A 23,638-nucleotide genomic window follows, 5' to 3' on the forward strand; every position below is an offset into this window, starting at 1 on the left:
CCACCCCAGTAATTATGGGGTTGCCAGTTGACAGTAATTCCTGGGAAAATGATGTAACAGCTGTGAGGGAGTTGGATTAACTTTGAGAATTACAGGAGGAGAATATAATTAATACAAATCAACATGGGGCTGTGGAAATCAGATCTTGTCAAAACTAATTGAATTGATGGCATGTTTGAAAAAAAATCAGATTTAGTGAACATAAATAACAGTGATGTAAGAAACACCATAAAGGATGTGGTGTGACAAATCTACGGGTTATTTTAGGAGGTTTTCCTGGAGAATCTGTTGGAATCGAGCTGGGGTTGATAGACACACAGGGTGTGTTGGACTGTTCCCGTTTGTGGTGGTTTTACCCTTGCAGTAACAAAATATTTCCCAAAAAGGGATTGCACGGTCAGGCCACACTCACCAGGAGAGAGCAGCTGACAATGGATGTGCCATAAAATTTCTCCCCATTTCTGACCTTTAAAAGCAGCTCCTTTATCCCCCTCCCCTTTGTGTCCAGAATCCATTAACCCTTCCTGGCCCAGCACAGCAGCAGGACACCCCTCTGGAGGGCCCCCACCACAAATTCCGTGATTTCCATGGCAGGGGCTGCTCTCTGCTCCCTGCACAGCTGGGAAACAGCACAGCAACAGCCCAGCACCTCCTGGCCGAGATCAGACACTGCAGCAAACAGCCCCAGCTGTGTTTTGTGCAGAAAAGTGTGATTCCTCCTCGGATCCGTGGCTAACACGGTCAGGCCGTGACCACAAACGTGCTGTTCCTCCAGTTTGTTCTAAATAAAACCTCCCGGCTCAGAGCAGGGACACCAGCGCTGCTGCTGCAGCTCCTGCTGCTGTCACAGGTGCTGTCTGCTCACTGGGACAGCAGTGACACCAGCAGGGCCTTGAGAGGCTGACCTGGAACAGAGGCTGGGCAGAGTTAAAGGAATAAAGTGGGTTTTAAATGAAATAAAGGCTAGACAGAGTTAAAGGAGTAAAGTGGGGGTTTATTTAAAGGCCTTCACAGGATATACCTTGGGCAGTACAAGAGCCTGGCCGTGGCTACACCCCAAATGGACTCCAAGTCACGAGTTTTCACACTTTTATAAGTTTTGGTCCATTTCCACATTGGGGTTCACTGTCCAATTCCAGCTCCAGGTTGTGCAGTCCCATCCTCCCACTTCACTCTCCTGTTGTTTACACTTTTTGGGGCTGAAGCTGCAGCGGTGTCCTTGGTTCTGGGACTGGAAAAGGATTGTTGTGTGTGACTGAGCTGTGAGAACTGCTGACACTTTATATGAAGCTCAGAGTTACAAACCAATGCAGAAGAGAACGTGGAAAATCTGAAAGCTAAAACTTAAGGCATTCCACCAGTGGCTGAGGACAGGCCCGCCACCAGCGTGAGGGCACAAAGCTGTCCCAGAGCCCCCGGTTCTGCTTCCAGGAGAGCCCGAACTGTTGGGAAGCAGCCCCTGGACTCCAGGAAGGCTTTCAGAGCTTTCAGTTATTTATAGGAGCCAAAGCAGGAGCAGGGGGAGCAGGAAAGGGGACACGAGGGGCTGCAGCCAGGCCAGGCATTCCGGCTCCCCCTCAGGCCTCAGGGCTGGTGCCCGGCAGCTCCTGCAGGCCCTGCCCCATGAAATGGCCTCAGCGTTCCCCTCATCTGAAATGGCCTCAGCATTCCCCTCCTCTGAAATGCCCTCAGCGTTCCCCTCATCTGAAATGGCCTCAGCATTCCCCTCCTCTGAAATGCCCTCAGCGTTCCCCTCCTGTGAAATGCCCTCAGCGTTCCCCTCCTGTGAAACGCCCTCAGTGTTCCCAGGCCAGCAGCCCGGGATGCCTGATGGGGCCAGCTGCGTGTCCCCAGCCACAGGCCCGGGCTGAGGGGGCAGCTGGAGGGGCAGCCCCAGGTTCCTGGCCTGGTTCTCGTTCCTGCTGCAGGGAGAGCTGGCAGGGACTCCTGGGGAGGCCAAACTGGGCTGTGGTGGTGGAAATCAGCTCTAGAACCTCTGGGCCTGCGGCTTTTCCCAGAGGTTTCCAGCACTTTCTCTCTGGGATAAGGGGAAGGGTGACACAGTGGGGACACTCTCGGCACAAAATCCCCGCTGGGAATATAAATCCCACACATCCACCCAGGCCCCCGACACCCTCAGCTGAGCCTGCGGTTGGCATTGGGCAAAAAGCTGCTCCTTTTAGCTCAGCTGTGCCACAGCAGAGCCTTCCAAACTGGTTCGGGCCCCTCTGGCCTCCTCTACCAACACCCCCACCAGCAGGGCCAGTCCCAACTGGGCTCCAAATGGGAGTTCTGAGCAAATGCCTCAAAGCCTGCACCCAGGCAGATGAGATCTCCTGGAATCACATCCCAAGTCACAAGGGATCCACTAGATCAGAGTCCAACCCCTGGCCCTGCCCAGACACGCCAACAACCCCACCCAGTCCTTGAGAGCTGTCCAAATTCTCCTGAAGCTCTGGGACCCCTTCCCTGGGGAGCCTGGGCAGTGCCCAACACCCTCTGGGGAAGGACCTTTCCCTGATCTCCATCCCAAACCCTCCCCTGACACAACCTGAACGTCCCCTGGCTGCTCAGGCAGATGCAGAGCAGTGCACCCTCTGCCTGGGGATCCCTGCCCTCGCTGGCAAGCAGGGAGCAGCCCCAGGAGCCAGCCAGGGAAGGGAAGGGAGAGTGAAGGATGCACGAGGCAGGATCCGCTGTCCAAGAAAATGTCTTTATTGTACACGTTGGCTTCTATTGCTTGTATCCCCTCCCCAGTCCCACGTAGTGCAAAAAATTCAGAGAAACAGAGTTCCACATAAATAAAGTCGGGTAAGTTACAGAGAAATCAAAGTGACAACGCTTGGACATGGATCTGGACCAGGTGTGCCCAGCAGGGAGGCCAAGGCAGCCTCTGCCCCCAAATCAGGGCAGGGGCTTCTGCCTGGCCCTGCTGGGAAAAACCCCCAGAGCCCGGAGCCCCCCGGCTGGGGATGCTCCTCTGCTGGGAATTCAGACAAGGAACATCTTGGGTGAGACACCACGGACTAAAACTGGCAGGGAAGCCACACAGAGTTGTTCTCCTCCCCTCAGACAGGGTTGCTACAGACAGACAGACACAGACACGCGTCCCCTCCGAGCTCTCCTCCTCCTCCTCCTCCTCCTCCTCCTCCTCGGCAGGGGACGTGCAGCACCAGGAGCAATCCCACCCTGGCATCTCCCAGGGCAGGCGCTGACACCTCGTGTCCACACAGTGTGGGTCGGGGGGCTCGGGACCCCCAGAAGATGCTGGGGAAGTGTTTTGCCCTTTCCTCCCTCCTCCCTGCGGCACAGGGGAGCAGTGAGCACCTGCATAGTTTGGGCAGCAGAGACAAGAGGCTCCCTCCTCGCCGGGTTCCCAGGGATCAGGCTCAGTGGGATATTGCTCAGGGCCCAGCCAGGGGGGACAGGAGTCACTCTGCCCCTGTCCCTGCTCCTCAGGAAGCAGGACAGCACCACACAGGATTTGCAGCGCGGCCGCTGAAGTTTCCAACGGAGGCCAAGGGCACGTGGCACCAAAATTCCCCTCAGCTGCTGCATTTGTCACTTCCCTCAGGTTTTGCTCCCAAGGCACAGCTCCCTCTTCCCTCTGCAGCAGCCCCAGCTGGAGCAGAGGCCGAGCCACTGCCACATCTCACTCCTTGTTTGAAACCAGCCCTGTTTCCCCCTCAGCAGCTCCAGCACTGCAGCTCCTGGCTGGGCTCCACTCTCCCTTCGTTCCTGACTCCTCCTGAGCTCCTCAGCACCTCGGGCCAAGCCCAGCACCAGCCCCTTCCACCCCTCCATGGGGCTTTTGGGCTAATCCTCCTCCAAAGGGGACCCTGGAGCCAGGGACACCTTGATGTGAGCCCAGCAGGAGAGTGAAATTCCTTTGCTGGTTACAGGAATGGGATGGAAAAGGGTTGAGAGCTCACTTGGGTGGAGGCACATGCACAAAACAGAGCAGATTTCACTGGTTTCATCAGTTTTTGAACAAAGCAGATTGCTCTGACCTTCCTGGGGCAGCCCACATGGACCAGGAGACAACTGCAGAGCCTGGACACTTGCAGGGGCCTCTGCAGGACAGGGAGACGGGGGAGCTGCTGAGCTGTGACAGGCTGGGGCAGTGACAAGGGGACAAAAAAGAAGATTTAGAGCTTGTTCCAAAAGCCAAAAAGGCCTCCTCGGCCTGAGAAGCTCAGACTGTCCTTGGGGAGAGGCTGGAGGGGGAAGCAGCCCTGCTTTCCAGAAGCTGCTGGCAATTCCAGATGTACAACGTGAGGCACTGTGAGAGTGGGCTTGTGGAGGATGCCAGTGGGCTTGGAAATCCTGCAGGCACATGTCCAGGGGAAATCAGACTGCCAGCAAAGGATCTGAAGCTGGGGAGTCCCTGTCTCATTTTAAACTCTTCTTTTGCCCCCCATAAAGCAGAAATCTCTTGCTACTTGAAAATTCAGGCCCACAAGTCCCACACGAGTGAAATCTGAGCTCTGTGAGTGAGAAATGGGGAGTAGGGGGGGAAAAAGGAGCAAGGAATGAGTTCCAAACAGCTGGACCATATTTCCAATGCTACATTTGATCACGGTTGAGGTACCAGTGGTAGAGTTGTTCTTCTCTGGTGTGGAGAGCACCTGATCTGTGCCTCAGCTCACTGCTCACACACACAGCACACCCTGAAAACACCACACCACGGGAGCCCTGGCTCTAGGACAGGCCTTACAGTGCTAATTTATCCAAGCTTTAGTTCATTAAAGTGGTTGCTTAATTGCCAGGGAGTCGCTAATTGGAAACGGTCTCTCCCGTGCTGCTTTTGGCATCTCACACACCCCACCCATCAGAGAGAACTTCCAGGGCACAGGAATCATCTCCTCAACAAATGAGAAAAGGAAGTGCATCCCTTCTGCTGCCTCGAGAGCAGAGGGGATGGGGAATACCAGGGCAGTGTAAAAAAGAAAACGGATATGAAATCATATTAGCGTTCAAATAAAAAAAGGCAAATAAAAAAATTAATACCCAGAAAAGTAATGCCAGGCAACCCTTCTCGTTCAGAAGGCTGGACTGTTCTTTTTCCAAGAACTGATTCCTTTCCACAAACCCAGAATCTGCTTTGCAGAGAGGGGAACAGCAAACAGGCCAGGCCATTCCCAGAGAGTCCCAGTCCTGGAGCCTGGGCCAGCGATGGCAGCGATGCCACCAAGGTCCCTGCGGCCACCTGCCTGGCCAGAGCCACGCTCAGCTGGGATCCCAGTGGGTCAGGGGAGCACTGGAGGGGTCAGGACCCTCCCCATCCTGCAGGGCTGTGCCCGGGCTGGGCTTCTTCTCTTGGTGTGGTTAAGGCATCAAAGAGACACCCTCGGAGCGGGGCAGCGGCCCCAGAGTCCGGAGCAGTGCACACAGGCTTGGGCTGAGTTTGGCTACAGTGACATTCAGAGGAGAGGGGGGTTGCACATGGGCCGTGTCCCCCGGGGCCACCGCAGGGCTGGCAGTGCCCGGTGGCACGGCTGGAGCACGGCAATCCCAGAAGCAGCAATGGTTCGGGTTCCCCCTTGCCCAAAGGAGCTTTTGGGGGGCGCTGGATGAGTCTGGCCGGAGGGAGAGCCCCCTCTGCTCGCCCTCCAGGGAGGGGCCGGCCCTGGAAGTACATTTGGTAGCCCTGGTGACCCCGCGGGTGTCCCCAGAGCGGGGAGAGCCCCCCAGGAGGGCTGGGCTGGCATTTGTGCTCCCTGCTCAGAGCGAGCGGGTGGCACCGCTGTCCCCCGGGGCCAGGGCACGGCCGGGCTCGGTGTCAAAGGCTCGTGGAGGACACCGAGAGGGTGGGCGAGGAGGGCGGGGGGAAGTTGAGGAGCTCCAGCACGGCCACCCCCACGCTGCTGCGGCGGGTGAACATGCAGGAGGCGGCCACCCACTTGTTGGTGCGGGGGTTGTACTTCTCGATGGAGTTCAGGCTGGAGCTGCCGTCGTTGCCCCCCACGGCGTAAAGCCACCCGTCCATGGCCACCAGGTCGTGGGTGCTCCTGGAAGGACCGAGTAGTGAGGCTGGGAGGTGTGGGGGGGACCTGCCCAGAGCTCCGGCACCCCACAAACACCCCGTGGAAATGAACTGTTGGGGCACAAACGGGCAGGGAGCAGCACAGAGCCACAGATCTCCCCCTTCACTCTGACACTCTCATCCAAACCTCATCAAATACCAAACCCTCTGAGCCCAAAATCCTCGGACTTGCAAGCCTTAATTCCTCCCACAGCCCAGCAGCATCTCCGTGGGCTCAGCCAGCTCAACCCCTGGTTCTTTATGGCCACACAAACTGCTGAGGATAAGCCCCTCCGCAGAACATCCCTGCTGTGCCCTCCTGGCACACCCTCAATCCCTCTGAGCACAGCAAGAGCGTGGTGAGCCAGCCACAAACCCCAAAAGCCCGTGATGTGCCTGTGTTTTATGGTTTGCAAGGCACAGCAAGGTGAGATCTCCGCTCCTGCTGCAGCAGCTGAGGCTCCAGAGGGGCACAGCCCCTTACCTGCGGATGTTCATGGGGGCCACGCTCTCCCAGGTGTTGGATTTGGGGTTGTAGCGCTCCACGGAGTTAAGGCAACTGGTGCCATCATTGCCACCAGCCACGTAGAGCATGCCCTCGAGCACGGCCACGCCCGCGCTGCTCCTGCGGCTCAGCATGTTGGCAATGGGGGTCCAGGTGTTGATCTGGGGACAGGGAACCCATCAGCCACCCCACGGAGCATTTCCCACACATCCCTGCCAGGTCAGTTCTGTGGGGTCACTCCTGCTCTGGCCACATAGCTCCTGGCATGAAAACCCTTTTGGGGCACCTCACTTCTTTCCTCCCCACTGTCCCGCAGTTCTCTGCTGCCTGGCTCAGAGAGCACAGCAGCAGCTGGCAGGAGCCATCCCAGGGGCACAGAGATCCCCGTGCCAGGCCACCAGTTGTGCCCCAGCTGAATGCCAGCCCAGCCTCGGGGATTGAGCTGTATCTATTTCCAATCTCTGTGAGTGCAGTTGGGGCTTTGCAGCTCATGAAAAGCCTCCAGGACCTTCTCTTTGATCTTTCTGCAGTGACCGACCCTGCTGGAGCAGAGCTGTGTCCCTGGGCACAACACGTGTCCCCAGCCTGCCACACTCCCCGCTCACCACGCTGGGTGTGCAGCCAGCGGGAGCTCAGCTGGGAGCTGGGGACAGCTCAGGGCACGGACAGGATCCCTGCTTCCCACAGAACCAGGGGCAGTGGGGCCAGGGCGTGTTCTGGTGGCCAAAACCTCAAAGAGAGCTCTCACAGAGCAGCTTTGGATCACTCTGCCCAGGACTGCACCCTGGATGCCCTGTCCCTGCTGATAGCCCTCCGTCTCACAGCCATGCACGGTGGGTTAAGGCCTTCCTGAAGAGGGGAGAAGCAGAAGAGTCACCCAAATCTCCCACATTTACCTGGGGCTCGTACTTCTCCACCGTGGCTAAGTGCGATGAGCTGTCGTAGCCCCCGACTGCATAGAGGTTGCCTTCTGCAAAGACAGAGGCACAGGCATGAGCTAAAGACACGTCCCTGTCCCAGCACAACCCGCCACAGGTGCCCACCCTCGAGGTGCCCACACAGGTCCAGGCTGAGCCTCACCACAGGTGCCACCCTCGAGGTGCCCACACAGGTCCAGGCTGAGCCTCACCACAGGTGCCACCCTCGAGGTGCCCACACAGGTGCAGGCTGAGCCTCCCCTGCCCCGGGCAGCTCCTCCCAGCCCGCCTCCCTCCCTTTCCAGCAGGAGTTGTGTGAAATATTCATCAGGCAGCTCCTCTGCAAAGCCTCCCAGAGGGCTCCTGCTGCTGCTGCTCCTTGACCTCCTCGTTACAGTGCTCCCCGCCGGAGCCCCGGGGTATTTTCAGCAGAGGAGGCCGGAGCAGGGGAATGCCAGGATCGGCTGTGGCAGGCTCTGAAGGAGCTGGGGATGGAGGGGAGGGGAGCTCTGAGTCAGCAGCGAGAGCTGAAAGCAGAGAGCAGGGCAGGGGACAGGCACGGGGACACTGGGCCAGGTGGGAAGCATCCCCAGGGAGATCCAGCCCCTGCTGGGGTGGGAGTGGGGCTGGGATCATCACCAAAAGGATTGTCCTGCTTCCACAGTGAAGGACTAATCAGGCTGTCCCTTCCTCTCCAAGGACAGGGGATCATCCACAGGCAGCCCCTTGCTCCAAACCAGAAGGGAACAATTTGTGGATCCCCTCAGGAGCTGCCTCCAGAGTGTGATGACTCCCCAGCTAGGGAGGCTGAGAAGGGCAGAGGCAGGGAGCACACCAGGACGTGGCAGAGGGGGCAGGAACTGGAGCAGAGCAGCAAAAGGAACCCTCAGCAGTGCAGGAGAGCCTGCCCAGGACCCCCCAGCCCCCGTGGCAGCACCCACCTAGCGTGGCCACGCGGACATAGCGTCTCCGGGTGCTCATGGCAGCGATGGAGGTCCAGGTGCCCGTCAGGGGGTCATACCTTTCCGCACTGCAGGGACACAGGGACAAAAGGTGGGACACTGGAAAAGCCCAGGTCAAAGCTCTTGGACATGGGGCGGCTCCCAAGGGAGTTGGGGATAGACAGGGGAAATGAAGGAACTGACACAGGCTGGGTTCTGTTGGGGCAGAGGGCTACAAAGTGGGGTTTTTTTTCCACTGGAAGGAGGAGCTGAGTTGCAAAACATCTACTCAAGGGTCAGGAGCAGGGCTCCCAGCTCCAAGGACAGTGCATGCAGGAGCAGGGAGGGCTGGAGCAAGGTAATCCCTACCTGTTGAGGCACGAGGCCCCATCGTACCCCCCGGCAGCGTAGAGGAGCCCATGGAGGGCTGCCACACCCAGGCAGCTCCTCCTGGTGCCCATGGACACCTCGGGCTGCCAGGAATTGGTGACAGGGTCGTAGGACTCCACTGTGGCCAGGTCAGAGGTGCCATCGTAGCTGCAGGGACAGAAGGGGAGAAGAGGCTGCTCAGAGAAGCTGTGGATGCCCCTGGATCCCTGGAAGTGTCCAAGCTGGGCGGGGTTTGGAGCAAACTGGGATGGTGGAAGGTGTGATGGGTGGGATGAGATGAGCTTTAAGGCTCCAACCCTAACCAGTCTGGCATTCTAAGGGAAACGGGAGCACAATGCCCCAGTTCAGGAGGGGGCATTGCCCATGGGGAATGCCCATGGGGCATTTCCTACACATCCCTGCCAGGTCAGTTCTGTGGGGTCTGTTCTTTTTCCAAGAACTGATTCCTTTCCACAAACCCAGAATCTGCTTTGCAGAGAGGGGAACAGTAAACAGGCCAGGCCATTCCCAGAGAGTCCTGCTCTGGCCGCCTGGCATGAAAACCCTTTTGGGGGGACCTCATTCCTTTCCTCCCTGCTCTCCCACAGCTGCCAGGAGGAATCTCCACTGCCTGGCTCAGCAGCAGCAGCTGGCAGGAGCCACCCCAGGGGCACAGAGATCCCCGTGCGCAGGGAAGGGGCTTTTCCCCAGAGCTCCCGGACCCCGCTGCCCATCCGTGCTCCCAGAGCAGCCCCGTGCCACCCTGCCCGTGCCCCCTTACCCGCCCACGGCGTAGAGCTTGTTCCCGATGGCCGCGACGCCCACGCGGGCCCGGCGCGTGGACATGGAGGCCACCATGTGCCAGCGGTCCGTGCGCGTGTCGTAGGCCTCGCAGTCGCCGTGGATGGCAAACAGGCTCCCTCCACCTGCTCGGGGAGGGCGAGGGCGATAGTGAAAGGGTTTTAAAATCACGGGGATCTGGGGAGTTAGAAGGAAAATCACGTTTGGTATGCCCTGGGAAAATACCCTGGGAAAGTCCAGGCTCTGTGCTCGCTAGAGCTGTGTTACTAGAGGACACGAGAAAGCACGACTGTTGTAAAGGTGAAAAAGGCAAGTTTATTTTTCTGACTCTAGCATTTATGGTTTTTTAAGAGTAACAGTAGATAAAGGCAAGTTTATTTTTCTGACTCTAGCATTTATGGTTTTCTAAAAGTAACAGTAGATTGGAGGGTGAGAGTGCCACCTCTCCGACGGCACTAAACGAACTACCAGTCCATCAAATTTCTCCACCTCTATAAAGGAATGCAAAACAGTAAGTTATTTACAAAAAGTGTGTAAGAAAGTTTGTTACAAAAATGTAAACTCGGAAAACTTTAGAAAATCTTAAAAAATCAAAGCAACAGAACTGCACCTGCGTAACCAGTATATGATAAATTATATAATTGTTAGATGCGATGATTGTTTAGTAATTAAATATAATTACTGTTTAATTGTAAGAATAATCATGAGAAACTGTGGTCAGGGGGCTTGAGAAAGATCACAAGAAATTCATGCTTGAATAGGATCAATGTATACAACAGAACAGTATAAGTTTAATAATTATTGTGTAAGTGCTATAATGATAGGACATAAAATCAGCCATGTGGGAGTCAGATTTGGGTCTGTACCCCTGATTCCCAGAGCTCTTCAGTAAAAGCACCTGCACAGAATCATATCCCGTGATTCTGTGTGCTCCTGAAGGCCGCCAAGGGGAGCACACAGAGCCCAGAACCCCCCGGGACGGGGCGGGGATGCGGGGCTGGGGGCGGCAGGGCCTTACCCACAGCGAAGAGCACGGTGCTGGCCCCCTCGCAGCGCCGCGGCCGCGTCCGGCTGTTGCCCAGCACCCCTCTCTGCTCGGGCATCAGGTGGTACTTGAGGGCCTCGATGAGCAGGTCCTTGCACTCCGAGTGGTGCCGCACCAGCAGCTCCGTGTCCACGTTGCTCATGAGGAAATCCCGGCTCAGCAGAGGCAGCCGCACGCACTTCATGAGCTGGGGGGGGGGACGGCAGAGCAGGCCTTGGGACACGGGCAGGGGACAGGGCAGGGGGACAGGGGGAACCGAAAGGGGACAGGCTGAGATCAGGGAGAAACTCTTTACTCAGAGCGTGGCGCAGGTTGCCCTGGGGCTGCCGCACCCCTGGAAGTGTTCAAGGCCAGGTTGGAGCAGCCTGGGCTAGTGGAAAGTATCCCTGCCCATGGCAGGGGGTGGAATGAGATGGGACTTAAGGTCCCTTCCAACCCGGACTGGAAGTGGTAGGACAGGGACCTGCTGCTCCTGCCCTGTCCTGCAGCTTCCTCCAGCCACGTTCCCACCCAGCCCAGGCACTCGGAGATGGTGGGCAGAACCAGCCCCCTCCCCAGCACTCCCACCTCTTTCCCAGCACGCTCTCAGCCCCTTCCCAGCACGCTCACCCTGGGCACGTGCTGTCTCCTGCTGTCCACGTCGTGTTTGACCCAGCTGAGCACAGCCCTGTACACCTCCTCCTCCGAGGGCACGTTGAGGCTGTCGCTGGAAATGAGGTCCAGCACCTGCAGGGTGGGGTGGGGAGGGCAGTGCTGCTTGGTGTGGACTGGGAGGGAAGGAGACATTCCCAGCTCCCAGCACGTGGCCCAGTGGAACAGCAGTGCCAGAGGCAGAGCTCTGCCTCCTGGACATGCTGGGGGTTCCAAGCAGCAGCCGGGTGCCCCAAAAGCAGCAGGTGCAGCTTTGTGGGGACATCTCTGACCACCCTCCCTGGCTCTTCCCCCCCGCTGTGGACGAGGCTGCTGCAATGCCTGACAATCCTCCCCAGTGTCACTGTCAGTGGCATCAGGGAGATGACTCCGCTGGCATTTGTCCCTTCCATATTTCCTGGGACAGACCCAGCAGGCCTGGCTGCTCCCAGAACTGCCCCTTCACCTGCCAAGGGACCCCTGCAGAGCTGCAGCAGGGGGAGATGTGGATCCTCCCCTCACTGTCACCCTCCCACTGCCCCGGGAATGGGTGAGGGGAGGTGTCTGATCCTGCTGAGGGACTACGCAGGTTGGTGATGCAGAGCAAGGACTGGGAATTGCTCCTGCCCAGGGAGATGAGCCAGGGCCACACTGGCACCACGTGATGACCGGCAAGAAACATTAGCTGAGCTGGTTTAAACATCCCAGCCACGTGCCCAGGGCAGGCAGAACCCATTCCCGGGGCTGTGCTCCCAGAGGCAGGGCAGTGTGCTCAGAGCTCACGTGGCAAGAACCAGTGACCAAAATGAGCCCCTGTCCTACCCTCCTATCCTTATTTCCCGTGGGATTCAGCCTGCTGACAGAGCTCTTCCCACAGCCTGAACAGAGTGGGGCCAAAGCCCAGAACCTGGCTACACCCCCCTGCCCAACCCCATGCCCCCAGTGCACATCCCTCGGGCTTTTCCCTCACGGACAGAGCAGGACAAGCTTTGCTGCACCCAGACCTGCACACTGCCAGCGGGGCCTCACCTGTTTAAGGGGCAGCAACATGAACTCCTCTGTCTTGGACACCTCCACGAAGTGCTGGAGGACGTACTTGTGGGCAGACTTGAGGAGGTCGCTGCAGGAGTGGGTGTCAGCAAAGCCCCGGATGCCCAGGCAGTTGGAGGGGTCGAGCTGGCTGAGCAGGAACTTGCAGCAAGCGTCCCGCACACCATTGAGCTGAAGCAGGCTGGCAGCAGGAAGAAGGGTCTGGCACAGTGGAAAAGAATGGGGGAAAAGGGAGATTCCAGGGCAAGGAAACGGTTTTCACCCTCGTCCCACTGCGAGGCACGAGCAGAGCAGGTTTAGTGAGCACCTCCAGGCACAGAAGCACAGAAAGGTCAGAGCACTCCTGGTTTCTGAGGTGAAGAACAGCTGGGAAGGACACCTGTAACACCCCCCAGGGCCAGGAGAACGGCAGGTGCTCAGGAACAGAGCTGGGAACTGCACAGAGCTTTGAGGAGCCACCTCTGGGGAGGGAAGCAGCTAAATTCCTGACCACTGCCAAAGCCAGCTGCCACCACAGGAACAGCTGGCAGTGCTGAGCAGGAGGAGAGAGGAGTCCCCGGGAGGCAAATGTGGCACAGAACAGCTTTGTGGAGAAGGGGGATTTGGGGAACAGCTCCTACCTGCACATTCCCCTCTCCCACCACGATCTCAGCCGTGTAGGCGTACTGCACCAGCTGCTCCAGCGCCTGGGGGTCGATGTCATGCAGTGTCACGTGGGTCTGGCGGCTCTCACTCATCTCATCTGGGGCAAAGGACACCAAAAATGAACAAAACCCCCCCAGCAGGGCTGTTTCCCCACAGGAGGATGCGTGGAACGAGCTGCATCCACCTCTGCATCCCAGCCCAGGGAGGTTTTCTGTCCAGCTCTGGGGAACAGGGACCAGGACTGGAGGAGGGACCCCAGGATCCTGTGCAGGGAGGGACCCCAGGATCCTGTGCAGGGGGCTGAGGGCAAAGGGAGTCACAGAAGAGAGTGAAATGAAGCATTTGACCATCCATGGGACGGGCTGCATCCACCTCCACACCACAGCCCAGGGAGGTTTTCTGCCCAGCTCTTAGCAAGGAGGAGCTGTAGGAATTGGGGTCAGGAGAGGAGAAAGGGCACCAGGATCCTGTGCAGGGAGCTGTGGGCAAGGGAATCAGGGAAGGGAGGGAAATGGAGGATCTAACCACGCATGGAACAAGGGGTTTGTTTTTGGAAGGTTTCCTGCCCAGCTCTAGGGACTGGGGGCCAGGTCTGCAGGATGGGGGACAGGATCCTGTGCAGGAGGGGGATCCTGCACAGGGGCAAAGGGACTCAGGGAAGGCAGTGAAATGAGGAATATTCCTGCTCTTGCTCACAGAAACAACACCTGAAAGGGCAGGGCAGCGAGAACAGGGAGGGGGACAGAGAGGGGAAGGGATTTGGAGAGGGGAGAGCTGCCAGCCTGTCCCTGGGGAACAGAGGACTCTACTTGCTTGTGAACATGGCGTGGAAGTAGGGGCTGCAGGACGCCAGCACCACCTTGTGGGCCTTGATCTCCTTGGTGGCCACGTGCAGGACGATGTCGCAGAGCAGCCCCCGCTGCCGCATGCGGTTCATGCACACGAAGGCGTCGTGGTAGTGGCGCTTGGAGTTGTGCGAGATGCTGTGCCCGTCGCGGTTCAGGAGCTGCACTCCCCCCTCCATGGCTGCGGCGGGCAGGGCAGGGGGGAGTCCCCTCCCACCGCCTCTGCCGGGGGAAACAAAGGGTTAACCTGGTGCCTCAAGAGGTGACCTGGAACACGGCTGGGCAGGGTTACAGGAGTAACGTGGGGATTTACTGAAAGGCCTTCAAAGGAGTCACCTTGGGCAGTGCAAGAGCCTGGCTGAGGCTGCACCCAAGGTGGAGCCAAGATGGACCCAAGACAGATCCAAGATGGACCCAAGATGGACCCAAGATGGATCCAAGATAGATCCAAGATAGATCCAAGATGGACCCAAGATGGATCCAAGATAGATCCAAGATGGACCCAAGATGGATCCAAGATAGATCCAAGATGGACCCAAGACAGATCCAAATGGACAGTAGGTCATGAGTTTTCAGACTTTTATAAGTTTTGGTCCATTTCCACATTGGGGTTCACTGTCCAATTCCAGCTCCAGGTTGTGCAGTCCCATCCTCCCACTTCATTCTCCTGTTGTTTGCACTTTTTGGGACTGAAGCTGCAGCGGTGTCCTTGGTTCTGGGGCTGGAAAAGGATTGTTGTGTGGGACTGAGCTGTGAGGAGAACTGGCTGACACTTTATATGGAGTTCAGGGTTAAATACCAATGCAGTACAGAATGTGGAAAATCTGAAAGCTAAAACTTAAGGCATCAATCCAGGCTTCAGCCCTGGGTGATCCCTGTGGGAGCCACCACAGCTCAAACACCCTGTGCTGACAGCGACCCTGACAGCTCTGACTGGGCCCTGCCGGGGAAATGTCATTTGGTTCAAACAAAGAGGGGAAATTCAGGTTCAATATGGGGAAGGAATTCTTCCCTGTGAGGGTGGGGAGGCCCTGGAATGGATTTCCCAGAGAAGCTGTGGCTGCTCCTGGATCCCAGGCTAGGCTGGATGGAACTCAGAGCACCCTGGGATAGTGAAAGGTGCCCACAGAACCAGATGATTTTTACAGTCCCTTCCAACCCAAACCATTCTGTGCTTCTAGGAAAACAAAACCTTTGATCAAGGAACATTTATTCATGCAGAGCTTTCCTCCCCCAGTGCTGTTTGCATCCAGGCTGCTCCGAAAGGCCTTTGGCTGCCTCTGTGCCAGAGCTGGGGGGGCTGAGGAGGGGATGAGTGAGCAGCAGGAGGGAGGAGGGGGAGGCAGCAGCAGGGAAAAACCAGCTTGAACCAAAGGCGAGCCTGCGAGCTGCCCCCGCATCCCTGCGGCGAGAGAATCCCCTCAGCCTCCGCTGCTCACACACCTCCACATCAGCCCTGCTGAGCCTAAAAATAGCAACCCAGCATCCTGTGCCTGCTCAGCCACGGATGCAGCCTGCTCTTGCCTTTTTAAAGAGCAGTTGTAGCACGTACGAGAGTCTGGGGGAGGACAAAAAGATGAATAAACACATTTCCTGAGCGGGGAGAAGCCTGCAATGCCCTTTTCTATTGGCATCACCCGGGGTGCTACGAGATCCCTGCTCTCCCTGGCAGAGGCAGGGCCTGCTGGTGCCTTCCAGCAGGGACAGCAGGATGTCACCGTGCCCTCGGCAGCAGGGAAGTGCCCGGGAGTGTGGTCTTGTCCTCCCACATCCCATTTGGGAAGCTGCAGCATCCCCGGGACACCCCATCTCCTAATTCCCATCTGCTGGCCGAGATGCCCACAGAAAGGAGGTTTTTTGTTATGAACATCCCTACCTGGGCTCCAGAGGGGCAGGGTTGAGCTCCAGAGCTCCTTTCCCAGAGCTGCTTTAGGGCAGGGAGCAGACAGAGCCTCCCCACCTCTACCCCATCCCCAGCTGCAAGCCCGAGGGTTTTCCTGCTCTGCCTGGGCTGCTTTCTCTGTGTCACCCCTGCCGAGCACAGTTGTCCCCATCAGTATTTCAGTCATGTCCCTGCTCCTCGTCCCTCCAGGGGCTGGGATGGGGGACGGAGCTCCTGGATGTGCAGCAGTGGCAGGGCTCAGAGGGGACAGGCAGGACCCAGCTGGGAGAAGGTGGCATTGCTGCTCCTGGAGATTTGTGAGCAAGGGTTTGGCACCCTGGGGCAGCACCCAGAGGGCTCAGCAGGCTGGGGGTGCTGCTGGAGGCTTTGGGGGGAGGGAACTTCCAAAGAGTTGGGAGCGCTGGGCTCACTTCCAGCCCTGCCACGAGTCCTGTGTGGCCCTGGGCGAGTGACAAGGGTGACACTGGCCTGTGGGCACAGGAGGCAGAGCTCTCCCTGCAGTCCCCAGGGCTGGCACAGGGCTGTGCCACCCACCCTGAGCTGTGCCACCGCCACGGTGTCACCCAGCCTGCGACACGCCCCAGCAGGACAAGAGGGAGGTGCCACCCGAGCCACTGCACTGCCACCGGGCTCCATGGGTGTCCCCAGAGCAGGGCACAGTCCTGGCAGCCTGAGCCAGCTGCGCTTGGGGAGTTTTTGGCTCCAGGCTCCCTGAGGAGCTGCTCAGCCTCCCACCAGCCCCATGGCACAGTGTCACCCTCCTGGCATGGGGCTGCTTGGAGCCCTGCAGTGGGCACAGTCCCCACTGTCCCCTCCTCAGTCCCACTGTCCCCTCCACCCCACAAGAACTTGTTCCCATCGGAGCTCCTCTGCGTTAACGGGTCAGAACAAAACCAGTGTGGGAGAAGGGGTGGAACAGCCCAGTGCTGCTCCCCGTGCCGAGCTCCCCACCTCGCTGGCAGCACTAAATATTCCTCATTTCCTTGGTAAAACTTCATTCCCAGGAAATGAGGGTCTGTGGGATGTAATTAATGGGGAACACTGCCTGCACCACGGGAGACAGTGCAGCAGTGTCCAGAGCTGCAGAGGGGGAAGGAAGCACAAGCCCACGTTTGTGGGCAGCAGCAGCAGTGCACGTGTCCCCACGGGCTGGGACGGATGTGCTGCCTCCCTTGGAATAACTCGGAGGTTGTGGCACAAAAAAAAAAAAAAAAAAACAAAACAAAAAAAGGAGGCGTTTGTTTGGCTTCTCTGCGCCAGAGCGTGGCCATGCATAACAGCTCTGTTAATTAATGCAAATGATCCCTGCCCAAAGGGAGGCCTGTTCTCTCCGCACAAAAAAACCATATTTTGCTGGGAGTGAAAAGAAGTGTGCTGAGCAATAAACAGGGAACAGAGGATCCTCCAGGGAGAAGTTCCGAGCCTGCCCTTTCCCCAGGAAGGCCCTGGAGAATAGCTTTTTGTTGACAGCCTGGATGGGGATTTTGTGTCTGGCAGGAGGGCTGGGAGGCAGCAGGGCCACATCCTGTGCAGCTGCTCAGACGGTGGGGACAGGGGATCAGGGGACAGCCCCCATGCCCGCAGGCCTGACACGCAGTCAGGCTTCAATCCTTCCCCTCCATGCGTCCCCATCCCTTTGTGCCACATCCCTGCGTGCCTCTCTGCTGGAAAATCGGCTGTTTGTGCACAGCTCTGCGGCTCCCACACGAGTGCTGCCTCTGGAGAAGGCACAAAGCCCTCGCTGGCACTCAGCTCGAGCCCAGGGTGTCACAGCAGCACAAACCAGGTCTGCAAGGTGGCACCGTGGGGCCAGGTCCCCTTCCAGGGCTGGGGCCAGGGCAGTGCCCTCCAAAATGGCACAGCCAAACTCTTGGATCCCTGGGGAGGGAGAGGATCACAGTGGAGCAGCATTTTTTCGTCAATAATCAAATGCCAGGGCTGTTTTCACAGCTACAGCAGATCTGCACTGCCCTTACCCCTCAAACTCAGATATCCCAAATTATTCCTACTTCCAGAGGGCCGATTACAAAATAAATTGCATTCCCACCTTTCCTGCTCCCTTCCCCACAATAAACACGAGCAGAGAGGATGGGAACCGTTCAGCTGTGCCTGTCCAGGAGCCAGATGCAAAGCAGGCACTAAATCCAGGCAGCTGTCCCCACCAGGATGTGTCACAGCAGTGCCACTGACACAGAAAATGAAACGCCCTGGGGTTCAGTCCTTTCTCAGCCTGCACCCAGGGAGCTCCCACGGGCACTGACAGTGGGCAGCAGCTCCAGCTCACGCCAGCTTCATTGTGAGCTCGGCCTGGGAGAGCTCAGCCTGGGAGAGCTCGGCCTGGGAGAGCTCGGCCTGGGAGAGCCAGCGCTGGCAAGGAGCAGAGGGAGGGAGCTGCTCCGGCAGCAGGGGGATGCTCTGAGCTGCAGATCCTCAGCGCTCCCCACGGCGGAGTCTTGCACCTGTGCAGAGGTCAGGGCTGAGATTTTGGATGGAATGTGGCAGCAAGGGAGCTGTCCCTCCTGGAACCAGCCCTGCCTTCCGGGGGGAGCAGGAACTGGGGAGCTGGCAGTGCCAGGGAAGCTGGAACCCCTCGGTGGGGACGGGAGAACACACAAATGGCGTGAGCAGCAGGGACCAGGAGCACAGCCCGGCCCTAAAAACCCCTCCAAACCTCCTCTCCTCCATTCCCTCTGCCCCTGCTGCTCCTGCAGCTCGCTGGAATGGATCTGCTGCGAGGGAGCCTCAAGGCAGGGCAGGGCAGCGCAGGCAGCGCTGAGTCTGCAGGACTGAGAATCCCCAGCTCCCAGGAGGGCTGGGGCTGTTCTTTATTTATTTTTTTTTTTTTTTAATGAATTAGGCATAACTGACACGCACTGAATCCTCCTGTCTAGACATCTGCAGAGAAGTGACAAGCTGCCAGGGAGGATGTGGAGCCTCGGCAAGGGGGTGGGGAGGACAGGGAAAAGCTGCGCTCGGTTGCCAGCTCCAGGCACAGAGACAGTGCTGGCTCCAGGCAAGAAGGGCACCCAGCACACTGACCTCGGCAGAGCCTCTCAGCCCCTCCCTGGGCTGTCATCAGTGAGCCCTGGTGCACACACCAGTCCCTCCTAATTAAAGCCGAGCTCCTCGTTATTCCCTGGGGAGTTCTGTTTGGAAGCTCCAAGCTGCTCTCAGTCACCCCAGAAAGTGAGAGGAGGGAGCACGAGGCACAGGCTCAATGCCCTGGGGCATTCTCGTATCACAGAGGGATGAAGGGCATCCTCATCATCCTCATCTCCGTGCCCAGAACCTCGTCCTCACCTCCCACAGGCAGCAGCTCTTCCTTCAGACACCTCCAAACTCAGCTTTTGTCTCCCGTGTTTTGCTGCTCCAAGCAAAACTCCATGCTTGAGGGATTCCGAGGCATCTGCGCCAATATTTGGGTCATTTTCAAGTAATTGGTCGTGAGGGTCAGGACTGGAGGAGGTTTGGGACTGCTGAACTCCCGGGTTAGGGAGGAACAAGGAATGGAAATGGATTCTTGCCTTTGCATTCAGCAAAATGTGCTGGTCCCCAGCTGCACTGGGGTTAGACTGCAGCTCCCGCAGTCCAGCACAAAGCACACCAAAAGCTGAGCAGAAGGAGCCCTGTGGCTCTGAGAGGAGCTGGAAATGTGGGTCATGTCCTGATTCCCCTTCCCAGTGTCCCCAGCAGCCACGGCAGAGGAGCCTCTGTCGCATCCCGTGCTGCTTTATGGCATGGGCAGTGCCAACCCCGGCACACACAGCAAGAGCCCTGCCCAGGCAGCAGTGCCAGGCCCAGCTCGGGTGCACTGCCCATCCTCTGGCACAATCTCTGTCCCCAGCTCGTTTTTCAGACAGGTAAACACAAGGGGAGAGTGCTCAGGCAGCCTGAGCTGGGCACATCCACCCTCCTGCTCCCTCTCTGCAGCATCCTTGGTCCCAGGAGGGACTGTGTCCTTCAGCTCTCTGCTGTGCCAGCTGCTCGTGGCTCCAGGGGACAGTGGGCCAGCTCAGAGCGGGTCACCACTGCCCAGCAGTGCCCTGGTGTCACAGGACACTGATGAATTTGGGGAGACTCTGCAGGAGACACCACTTGGCTTCTAAAGGGAAGGATAACTCCATGACATGGGGCAGCAGCAGCAGGGAAAGCAGGAAAAAGCACTCGGATCTGCTGGCTGCAACCAGCCAGGGAGATCTCTTATAGATGGACAGGACACAAAATAATTCTGCTGCCTCTCCAAAGCAGGAGGTCACCAGTGGGCATTGCCTGGCTCAGCCCTCTCACACCACGTTCAGGGATGGTTCCCAAAGCCTCCTCCAGCCCCTCTCTGCCAACACAGACCAGCCCAGCTCTGCACCTCCTGCTCTCAACAAGCTCTGTGGAGCAGTGGGAAAGTCTTTCCAAGCCAGGAAACAGAAGGATTCCCTCACATCTTCTGGCAAGCAGCAGCACAGGCCACAGCCCCAAACACTGAGCTATGAGGAGCATGTGACACCCTGGCCTTGAGCTCACTGGCACAACGGGGGCCTGCCAAGGCCAGCAGGTCCCAGACGCTGGGAATTGCAGCTGGAGGAGCTCGAATTCCGGTCCCCGAGGAGCCACATCCTTTAGGGATGGTTTGCAGCAGGCCAGGCAGAGCAGATGGAGCCTCTCAGGCCTCCCAAGCCCAGCCTGCAGGGCTCCAGCTCCTGAGGAGCTCCAGGAGGCACCACTGGGACTCGAGCGGGGCTGCTCGAGTTCTGGAGCTGCTGAGCCTGAAACGCAGCAAAGCAAGGACCCAGAGCAGGCTCCCCAGCAGATCTCCAGCCTTCAGAGGACGCCTGCTTTGATTTGCACTCCGTCCCCAGAGAGCCGGGCTGGCGCGAGGGAGCGGGGGCAGATGGCTGCTGTCTGTGCTGGCAGAACAAAGCCGTGCCAGTGCCACCCCCACCGAGCTGCCCTCGGCTGGCAGGAGGCACAGGGACCATCCCAGCTCCCCGAGATGCTCGGGAGCAGCTCCGTTTGGATGCTGGGCTCCCAAGCCAAGGGAGCAGGTGCCTGTTCCGCCTGCCAGCTCCTGGTGCGCTCGGAATCAGCCGCTCTTTGCTGTGATTCATTAATCACTCAGCGCTCAGGAAGGAAACTCAGATCTCTACACCCAACATCTCCCCGAGTCTTACTCACTGCTGTGCTGAGTAAAGGATTTCCAGCAGATGTTCACGGGTCAGGAGAGAAACTCGGGGTGCAGAGGGAAGGGATTGCAGAGTGGGGTTTGCTTTGGCTGCAGGGATGAAAACCAAAAGGCCACTGGACACTGAAGGGTCAGTGAGCCCCAAAACACCGGGCCTGTAACAAACCAGCACCTCTTGGTGCTAGAGGCACCCAGAAACATCCACGTGTTGCTGAATCACTCCAGAATCACCTCCAGCAATGCAGAGCCCCCCCCGGAATAACGCTGTGGGACAGCAGGAAGTCACAGAGAGCCACCAGAGCAAGGCCAGTGCTCCTGCGGGCTGGCACAGAAGGGACAGCGCGGGGACAGCCACCTTCTCCTTCCTTGCCGAGGTGCAGGGCTCTGTTCCCCGGAGAGGGAGGCGTTTGCTCAGCCAGCAGAACCAGCCCAGCTGCCAGCCTGGCCTGAGCTGCCGGGACCAGCTCCAGCTCCAGCTCCAGCAGCAGCAGCGATGCTGTGGCTCAAGGAGAGCCCTCTGCCCTGACAGCCACTGCAGAGGCCACAGAAGAGCTGCGTCCCACGGTCCCCACAAGTTTCCGGGAAAACGCTTCTCCCCCGTGCCCTTCAGCCGCCGCCAGCACCGAGCCCCCGAGCGCGGCACCGAGGGCAGGGGACACGGCCGGGCCAGCCCCGCTCTGCGGCGGCTCCCGGCGCCCCGGAGCTGCGGCTCTCCCCTTTTCCAACGGGATCCAGCCAGGACTTGGCAGAGGACGGGGAAGGAGGGCACAGGGATGCTGCCGGCCCCGGGGGTGATGCCGCGGTGCAGAGAGAGCGGCCACAGAGGCTGGGAAGGGCTGTTCCAAACCTCCGCAAATATTTGGAAACGACACCAGTTGTGCCAAAACCTTCGGGAGCGGCGCCGGTGGCACCCCCGGACGTGCGGCGTGGTACCCCGAAAGCAAACTTGCTCTCCGCGGAGGGATGCGCAGGGGCAGCGCCGGGAGTGATGGAGCGGCAGCTCCTCCGGGGGTCCCCCCATCATCCCCGGTGCCCCCTCCGCTGTGCCCCCATCCCGTTACCCCTCCGCTCCCCCTCCTCCCGCGGGTCTGAGCGCCCCGGCCCTGCCGGGAAGAGGGACAGCGGGAGAGAGAGAGGAGGAAGAAGAGGGAGAGGAAGAGGCAGACGGAGAGGAAGAGAAGAGGAGGTGCGGGCGGCAGGGCCGTGCCCCGGCGGTACTCACGGCTCCGGGGCGGCCACGGCCCAAGCCGGGGGATGCTGCGGGTCGCCGCTACACCCGCACCGCTACGGCCGGCCCCGCGCCGGGGATTCGGGGCGGGCCGGGGGCGGGCAGGTGCGCGGCGGTGGCGGCGGCGGCTCCTGCGGGAGCCGGGGCGGCCCCGCGGCTGCGGCTTCCTCCGTCACCCGGAATAACCCCGAGGCGCGGCGCGGGAGGCGCGGCCCGGCCCCGCACGTGTGTCCGTGTGCGGGCCCGGCGCAGCGAAGCGAGCGGCACCGGCCCCGCTGCGGGCCCGGCACCGGCACCGGCACCGGGGGCGGGGCCAGCGCGCGGGGGCGGGGCTAAACGGGACAATGAGGCGGGGCGATGCGGACAGGCTCCGCCCCCTGGTGCCGCGCGCCGCACAAAGGGCGAGAGGGGCGGGGTTAATGAGGGGGCGTGGTCAGCGCCGGGTGGGTGTGGCCTGAAGGGGGTGTCCCAAAATAATTTAGGCAGGGAGAGAGGTTTGGGGTCGTGGGGGCCAGCGTGGGGCCGGTCCGCACCTTGTCACCACCCAGAGCACTGAGTGCCACCTCCAGGAGCTCCTTGGGCACCTCCAGGGGTGGGCGCTCCAACGCCGCGCTGTGCAGCCCCTGCCAAGGCCTGGTCACCCTCTCCACGGGGAAATTCCTCCCGATGTCCATCCTCAAACCATGCCTGGTGCACCTCAGAACTCCGTCCTCGTGTCCTGTCACTTGGTACACGGACAGAGTGACCACCGTCGTGCTACGTGGACAGAGAGAGTGACCACCATTGTATTGCATGGACAGAGAGAGTGACCACCGTCGTGTTACATGGACAGAGAGAGTGACCACCATTGTATTGCATGGACAGAGAGAGTGACCACCATTGTGCTACATGGACAGAGAGAGTGACCACCATTGTATTGCATGGACAGAGAGAGTGACCACCATTGTGCTACATGGACAGAGAGAGTGACCACCATTGTATTGCATGGACAGAGAGAGTGACCACCATTGTGCTACATGGACAGAGAGAGTGACCACCATTGTATTGCATGGACAGAGAGAGTGACCACCGTCGTGCTACATGGACAGAGAGAGTGACCACCATTGTATTGCATGGACAGAGAGAGTGACCACCATTGTATTGCATGGACAGAGAGAGTGACCACCATTGTATTGCATGGACAGAGAGAGTGGCCACCATCATGCTACATGGAAAGAGAGAGTGACCACCATCGTGTTACATGGACAGGGAGAGTGACCACTACTTGGCTACAGCCTCCTGTCAGGTTGGTGTGGAAGGTGAGAGCGTCCCCCCTGAGCCTCCTTTTCTTCAGGCTCAGCTGCTGCTCATAGGAGGTGTGGTGCAGAGCCTTCCCCAGCTCCATTCCCCTTCCTCGGACACACTGCAGCCCCTCAATGCCCTTCCAGGGGACACACTGCAGCACCCCAGTGGCCTTCCCGAACTGAGCGGCCCAGAACCGGACAGGGCACTCGGGGCACGGCCTCTGCAGGGCGGAGAACGCGACAGTCGCGTCCCTGAGCGCGCTAGCCCCGCTAGCCCC

General features: G+C 59.0%; 1 protein-coding gene across 3 annotated transcripts; it reads right to left on the bottom strand.

Moving 5' to 3' along the window:
* Positions 1-2,691: 2,691 nt before the first annotated feature.
* On the bottom strand, positions 2,692-22,164 carry KLHL17 (kelch like family member 17). Of its 3 annotated transcripts, XM_053962813.1 has the most exons (12): positions 22,072-22,164; positions 13,742-13,995; positions 12,904-13,025; positions 12,263-12,484; positions 11,213-11,329; positions 10,577-10,790; positions 9,539-9,686; positions 8,758-8,925; positions 8,389-8,477; positions 7,427-7,500; positions 6,510-6,691; positions 2,692-6,011 (listed from the first exon to the last, which is right to left on the bottom strand). In XM_053962813.1, exons 2-12 carry the CDS (start codon positions 13,950-13,952, stop codon positions 5,783-5,785), a joined length of 1,776 nt encoding a protein of 591 aa, XP_053818788.1. In that variant the 5' UTR covers positions 13,953-13,995; positions 22,072-22,164; the 3' UTR covers positions 2,692-5,782. The 3 variants fall into 3 exon arrangements, with proteins under 3 accessions (XP_053818788.1, XP_053818789.1, XP_053818790.1); XM_053962814.1 differs by lacking the exon at positions 22,072-22,164 and having other exon boundaries at positions 9,539-9,683; positions 13,742-15,203; XM_053962815.1 differs by lacking the exon at positions 22,072-22,164 and having other exon boundaries at positions 13,788-13,860.
* Between the last annotated feature and the right edge of the window lie 1,474 nt (positions 22,165-23,638).

This window comes from Vidua chalybeata, chromosome 22 (genome assembly GCF_026979565.1).
Source record: "Vidua chalybeata isolate OUT-0048 chromosome 22, bVidCha1 merged haplotype, whole genome shotgun sequence".
NCBI classification, from domain to species: domain Eukaryota; kingdom Metazoa; phylum Chordata; class Aves; order Passeriformes; family Viduidae; genus Vidua; species Vidua chalybeata.

Coding starts and splice junctions, on each gene's coding strand:
- KLHL17 (XM_053962813.1), bottom strand. CDS start 13,952: ATGGAGGGGGGAGTGCAGCTCCTGAACCGCGACGGGCACAGCATCTCG. Junction 10,791..11,212: donor GGAGACAGCACGTGCCCAGG/GTGAGCGTGCTG, acceptor CCCCCCCCCCAG/CTCATGAAGTGCGTGCGGCT. Junction 6,692..7,426: donor TGGAGAAGTACGAGCCCCAG/GTAAATGTGGGA, acceptor CCCTGTCCCCAG/ATCAACACCTGGACCCCCAT.